The sequence below is a fragment of the Poecile atricapillus genome, chromosome 2, assembly GCF_030490865.1.
Source record: "Poecile atricapillus isolate bPoeAtr1 chromosome 2, bPoeAtr1.hap1, whole genome shotgun sequence".
In the NCBI taxonomy this organism is placed as follows: domain Eukaryota; kingdom Metazoa; phylum Chordata; class Aves; order Passeriformes; family Paridae; genus Poecile; species Poecile atricapillus.
Genome location: NC_081250.1, coordinates 628,467 through 635,342, shown reverse-complemented (window position 1 = coordinate 635,342; position 6,876 = coordinate 628,467). Strand labels below are relative to the sequence as shown.

General features: G+C 71.9%; 2 protein-coding genes across 2 annotated transcripts; one reads left to right on the top strand and one right to left on the bottom strand.

Annotated features, from left to right (window-relative positions):
* Positions 1 to 310: 310 nt before the first annotated feature.
* On the top strand, positions 311 to 4,620 carry AOC1 (amine oxidase copper containing 1). Its single transcript, XM_058830591.1, has 5 exons — positions 311 to 388; positions 826 to 2,369; positions 2,936 to 3,224; positions 3,925 to 4,057; positions 4,188 to 4,620. Exons 1-5 carry the CDS (start codon positions 366 to 368, stop codon positions 4,464 to 4,466), a joined length of 2,268 nt encoding a protein of 755 aa, XP_058686574.1. The 5' UTR covers positions 311 to 365; the 3' UTR covers positions 4,467 to 4,620.
* LOC131576740 (uncharacterized) lies at positions 4,580 to 6,680 on the bottom strand. Its single transcript, XM_058833723.1, has 3 exons — positions 6,019 to 6,680; positions 5,204 to 5,520; positions 4,580 to 4,781 (listed from the first exon to the last, which is right to left on the bottom strand). The coding sequence occupies exons 1-3, from the start codon at positions 6,631 to 6,633 to the stop codon at positions 4,580 to 4,582; spliced, it is 1,134 nt and encodes a 377-aa protein (XP_058689706.1). The 5' UTR covers positions 6,634 to 6,680.
* Between the last annotated feature and the right edge of the window lie 196 nt (positions 6,681 to 6,876).

Here is a 6,876-nt window from a genome sequence, read left to right as displayed (position 1 = left end):
GCGCCCGGGGGTCCCTCCCCCCTCCCCCCGGCCCCGCCTGGGCGCGATGCGGCCGAGACAGACACGGTGAGGATTTGGGGGGCGCGGCCGGGGGGGCCCGGTCCTGCCGGTGGCCTTGACCCCGGAGCGGCTCGGGAGGGGCGGGAGGGGGCGGGGAGGGGCAGTGCCCCGGGGGGGGGCGGGGATGGGGGGGGTCAGTGCCCCGGGGGGGCGGGGATGGGGGGGGTCAGTGCCCCGGGGGGGGGCGGGGATGGGGGGGGTCAGTGCCCCGGGGGGGGCGGGGATGGGGGGGGTCAGTGCCCCGGGGGGGGCGGGGAGGGGGGGTCAGTGCCCCGGGACCGGCCAGACACCGGCAGCGCTGCTCGATGGGGCGGCAGAGCCGGGCCGGGTGAGTGGGGGGCTCGGGGGGGTCCCTGCGGCGGGGGGGGGGGTGTGGGGGCGGGACTCGGGGGCTCCCACACCGGGGGTCTCCCCAGGCCCACCCGGGGGGCTCAGCGGCGGGCTGGGGTCCAAGAGCCGCCCTGAGAGGGGGTTTGGGGGTGCTGTGGGGCTCCGGGCGGGGGGGGGAGGTTTTTGGGGGTCACCCCGCGGTGTCCCCGATTTTCCCGGGGTCATCCCTGGGGGTCGCCCCCCGCTCCGCCTGTTTGCTCCTGCCCGTGCTGGTTCCAGGCTTGCCGGGGGTGCCCCCTCGCTCCCCCCGCTGTTCCTGGGGGTCACCCCGCGGTCTCCCCGCTTTCTCCGGGATGGCGGCGCTGCCGGAGCGGGGATGCTCCGCGTGCCCCGTTCCCTGCCCCGCGCTGACCCCGCTGTCCCCGCGTCCCCCAGGATGTGGCTGCTGGGGCTCCCCTGGGCGCTGGCCCTGCTGGCCACCGCGGGCTCCTCCGGCCCCTCCGCCGAGCCCCCGGACCCCGCGTCCATCTTCGCCGACCTGAGCCCGGAGGAGCTCCGGGCCGTGCGGACCTTCCTGATGGAGCGGCCGGAGCTGGGGCTGTCCCCGAGCCGGGGGGGGCCCCTGGCCAAGAACTCGCTGTTCCTGGTGGAGCTGCTGCCGCCCAAGAAGCGCTCGGCGCTGCGGTTCCTGGAGCACGGCGGGGCCCGGCCGCGGCGGGAGGCTCGGGCCGTCGTGTTCTTCGGGGCTCAGGCGGAGCCCAACGTGACCGAGCTGGCCGTGGGGCCGCTGCCCCGGCCCAGCTCCTACCGCCCGCTGCCCTTCAAGGGCGGCCGGGCCGTGCCGTTCTCGGCGCGGCCGATGACCAGGTTGGAGTACGCGCTGCTGCACGAGGCTCTGGTGGCCGCGCTGGCCCCGCTGGAGCCGCTGCTGCTCGAGGCCACCGGCTTCGGCTTCCAGAACTGCTCCGAGCGCTGCCTCACCTACTCCGACATCGCGCCCCGCGGGCTGGCCCCCGGCGAGCGCCGCACGTGGCTGGTGATCCAGCGCTTCGTGGAGGGTTTCTTCCTGCACCCCGCGGGGCTGGAGGTGCTGCTGGACCACCGGGACCCCGACCCGCGGCGCTGGGCCGTGCGGCGCCTCTGGTACAACGGGCGCTACTTCGGCAGCGTGCGGGAGCTGGCCGAGAGCCACGCGCGGGGGACGCTGCCCCTGGCCCGCCTGCCCGAGCCCCCCGCCCGCCACCTCTTCTCCAGCTACGAGCCGCGGGGCCGCTTCTCCAGCGGGACCCCCACCGAGGTGCACGGGGCCAAGGTGTGCGAGCCGCAGGGCCGGCGCTACCGCCTGCTCGGGAACCGGCTGCAGTACGGCGGCTGGAGCCTGGCGTTCCGCCTGCGCTCCTCCGCCGGCCTGCAGCTCTTCGACGTGCGCTTCGACGGCGAGCGGGTGGCCTACGAGCTGAGCGTGCAGGAGGCCATCGCCTTCTACGGCGGCCACTCGCCGGCCGCCATGCAGACCAAGTACATGGACGCCGGCTGGGCCATGGGCGCCTCCAGCTATGAGCTGGCCCGCGGCGTGGACTGCCCCGAGACCGCCGCTTTCCTGGACGCCCATCACCTCCTGGACGCCGACGGCCCCGTGCGCTTCCCCAACGCCCTGTGCGTCTTCGAGCTGCCCACGGGCGTTCCCCTGCGCCGCCACTTCGACAGCGACTTCCAGGGCGGCTTCCACTTCTACGCGGGGCTGGAGGGCCGGGCGCTGGTGCTCAGGACCACCTCCACCGTCTACAACTACGATTACATCTGGGACTTCCTGCTCTACCCCAACGGCGTCCTGGAAGCCAAGGTCCACGCCACCGGCTACATCCACGCCACCTTCTACACGCCGCAGGGCCGGCGCTACGGCAGCCGCGTGCACAGCCACCTCCTGGGCAACATCCACACCCACCTGGTGCACTACAAGGTGGACCTGGATGTCGCAGGTGAAGGGCCCCGACGGCTCCCGACACCCCCGGGCCGTGGGGAGGGTGCTGGGAGAGAGGCTGAGCCCGCGGGGGGTTCCGGGGGGTGCCGGAAGGGCGGGATCAGCCGGGCGTCACCCGCACCCTCGGGTGGGGATGCTCCTCCTCGGTGGGGTCACATCCCTCCGTGAGGGTGGAATTGCCCGGCCCCGGCGACATCTGGGGCTCCAGCCCTCGGTGGCATCTCTGCAGGGCCCCAGCCCCCCGTGGGGGGTGGCATCTGCCGGGGGTCCCAGCCCCTCACGGTGGAGTCCCAGCCCCCCAGGGTGATATTTCCCAGGCCACATCCACGGTAGCATCTCCAAGGTGTCCCAGCCCTCCGTGGTGGCACCTCCTCTCCATGCTGGTGTATCAAACCGGATCCCAGCCCTCCGTGGGCTCGCAGCCTTCCACGGCGGTGGCATCTCAGCCCTCCGTGTTGGCATCTCCATGAGGTGCCGGTCCACATCCGCGGTGGCATCCCCGCCCCTCCGCGGTGTGCCAGCCCCGCACCGGGGCCCCTCCGCCGACACACGCCGTCCCCGCAGGCTCCGGGAACAGCTTCGAGACGATGGACATTCGCTTCGAGAACATCTCCAACCCCTGGAGCGCGGGGGCGCGCGTGGTGCAGCCGTGGCTGCACCGGGAGCCGCGGCGCCGGGAGCGCGAGGCGGCGCTGCCGCTGGCCCGGCCCGCTCCCCGGTACCTGCTCTTCTCCAACCCGCGCCGGCGGAACCGCTGGGGTCACCGCCGCACCTTCCGCCTGCAGCTCAGCTCGCACGCCGGGCCCGTGCTGCCCCGCGGGTGGCGGGAGGAGCGCGGAGTCACCTGGGCCAGGTGGGGCACGGGGACCGCGGGGGACGGGACCGGGCGGGGGCTCCGGCAGCAGCCGATGTCACCCGCGGGGACACGGGCTCCTTCCCCCGGCCCTGGGGTGACGCCTCTGCCCGCTGGCACCTCCCCATCCTGCCCTGGAGCTGGAGTAGGTCCTTGGGAGCCTCCAGAAGAGGGAAGTGCCCTGGAGCTGGGAAAAGCCTTTGGGAGCTGGAGCAGCCCACGGGGCTGTGGGACCCCGCGGGGGGACAGCGGGGGGACACCGCGGGGGGACACCGCGGGGGGACAGCGGGGGGACAGCGGGGGGACACCGCGGGGGGACAGCGGGGGGACAGCGGGGGGACACCGCGGGGGGACAGCGGGAGGACACCGCGGGGGGACAGCGGGGGGACACCGCGGGGGGACACCGCGGGGCTCCCGGAGCTGGGGAAGCCCCGGAAGCTGAAGGGTTTGGAGCTGTGAAACACCTTGGGAGATGAGGAAGCTCTGGAAATGGGGACCCCCTCAAGATGTGGGAAACCCCTCGGGAGCCGGGGAGTCCCTCAGGGGACCTGGGGAATCTCCCTCAGGAGCTGAGGAGCGAACAGAGCTGGGGACCCCCGTGTCCCCCTGACAGGAGCGGGCCGTGGCTGGCACAATCGGGGGACCAGGGCAGGGGTGGGACAGGGACCCCCAGGCTGACCCCACCCCTCACGTGTCCCAGGTACCACCTGGCCGTGACACGGCGCCACGAGAACGAGCCGAGCAGCAGCACCATGTACACCCAGAACGACCCCTGGGACCCCCCGGTCACCTTCGAGAGCTTCATCCACGACAACGAGACCATCGAGGACCAGGTGACACCGGGGGGACACCGGGCGCACGGGGCCGGTGGCTGCTGAGGGGGCCCGGGGAGTTTCCATCCCCAGAGGGGTCCCCACCTCCCGCGGGGTCAGTGCCACTGACACCGTGCTGTGTCCCCCGCAGGACCTGGTGGCCTGGGTGACCGTGGGCTTCCTGCACGTGCCCCACGCCGAGGACATCCCCAACACGGCCACCCCCGGCAACGCCGTCGGCTTCTTCCTGCGCCCCTTCAACTTCTTCAACGAGGACCCGTCGGTGGCGTCCCGAGCCCCGGTGATCGTGCGGCCCCTGGACCCCCCGAGCTGCACCCGCCTGGAGATCCGGCGCTGGACCCCCGCCAGCCCCGGGCCCTGCGTCCACCCCGAGCCCTTCACCTACAACGGCACCGCCCGCCCGGTGTGACCCGGGACACGGGGACACGGGGACACCGAGCCGGGATGGGCCCCGTGCTGCGGGGGTGCCACCTCCCCCGGCCCCGCGGGGACACCGCTGCCACCGGGACACCGTGGCACGGCTCAGCGCCGCCTGCGGGGCTCAGTAAAGGCGATGCCACCTCCCCTGTCCCCGTGTCGGTCAATCCGTGGCCAGCAGGATGTCCCAGCCGGTCCCCGGCTGTCACGACATTTAATGACGGTGACACCCGAGGGGGCTTTCCCTGCGCACACCGCCCGGGTGGTGACACAGAGCCGGGGGTCTCTGTCGGCTTTATTGGGGCACCTACGCGGGGGGGACATGCAGGGTGACATGGGACAAACACAGCACGCGCTACGGGGCAGCGGCAGCCCCGCCACCCCCGCGTCCCCTCCCTGTGCGAGGGGTGACACTGCCGTGTGACACCGGCTGTGCGGGGGGACGCGGGGGCTCGGGGGTCGCACGGGAAGGGACACACGGAGGGACCCCTCCCTCGGCCGGGACACCGAGGGACAACACGGAGCCACCAGGCCCCAGCGGGGCTCACACCGGGGCTGGCCTGGACAGCGGGAGGACACGGCGGGGACATGGTGGGGACACGGGAGGGACAGCGGGGGGACACGGGAGGGACAGCGGGGGGACAGCGGGGGGACACGGGGAGGACACGGGGGGGGACACGGGGGGACACGGGGGGGACACAGGGGGACAGTGGAGGGACACGGAGGGACAGTGGGGGGACACAAACACGGGGGGGGGGGCAACACGTGTGTCCCAGCACAGCGGGACCCCCCGACACACACGTGACATCCTGGGGACAGGAGCCGGGGACACACCTGTGCACACCTGTAACACACACACACACACACACACAGTGCACACACACACCTGTGCACACCTGTAACAGTACACACAGAGTGTACACCTGTACACACACACACACCTGTACAACACACACACACCCCTGTGCACACACACACACCTGTGCACACCTGTGAACACACACATACCTGTACAACACACACAGTGCACACCTGTACACACACACCTGTGCATGCATACACACACACACACGCGTGCACACACACAGTGCACACACATCTGTGCACACACACCTGTACACACACAGTGCACACACACCTGTACACACACACCTGTACACACACACCTGTGCACACACACCTGTACACACACACCTGTGCACACACACACAGTGCACACACACACACACCTGTCACACACACACACCTGTACACACACACACCTGTGCACACACCTGTCACACACACACACCTGTACGCACACACCTGTCACACACACTCACCTGTACACACACACCTGTACACACACACACCTGTGCACACACAGACACACACACACACCTGTACACACACCTGTCACACACACACACCTGTACACACACACACAGTGCACACACACACAGTGCACACACACACACACCTGTACACACACACCTGTGCACACCTGTACACACACACACAGTGCACACACACACCTGTACACACACCTGTGCACACACACACACACCTGTACACACACACCTGTGCACCCCCCGCCGCCCCGGGGCTCGGCGAGCAGCAGCAGCAGCAGCAGCAGGAGGAGGAGGAGGAGGAGGAGGAGGAGGAGGAGGAGGAGGAGGAGGAGGAGGAAGAGCAGCACAGTCAGTCCAGGGCAGGGTGCCCCAGGATGAGGGGGGATCCCGGGGGGTCCCAAGGACCCCAAGTTCCCCCGCTGGCACCGGGGGCAGTGTCCGTGGGGGCGGGCCAGGGCCGGGGGAGGGCTCTGGGGGTCCCCGGGGCTGGCAGTGCTGTGTCCCCACATTCCGGCCTCGGGGGTCCCAGGGCTCCGGGTGTCCCATGGCCTGGCTTTGGGGGTCCCACATGCTGGGGACAGGGGTCCTGCGGCTCCAGGGCTCCCACGTGCCAGGCTCCGGGGGTCCCAGGGCTCCAGGACTTCCAGGGCTCCAGGGGTCCCACGGCCCAGAGCCAGGGGTGCTGTGACTCCGGGGGTCCCGGCTCGTGGCGTCCAGGGCTGCCGAGCCCAGGGGTCCGGGGGTCCCGCACTCCGGGCTCAGGGGTCCCAAGTCCTGGGTTTCGGGGACCCCACGTCCTGGGCTCTGAGGGCTGCGGGGGTCCCGCATTCCGGGGTCGGGGGTCCCGGGGCTCCGGGGGTCCCGCCGCGCCCCGGCGCTCCCATTAGCTGCCGGGGTCGGAGCAGTGTCTCTGGAGCGGGGGGGTCCCCGGGGGGGTCCCCGCGGGGGGGGGCAGCGCCCCGGGCAGGGAGCGGCGCCGCGGGGGGGGCGGCTCCAGCAGCAGCACCACGTCCGGGGGGTCCGGGGCGCGCGGGGGGCGCGGGACCTGCGGAACAGGGGGGGGGCAGTGTC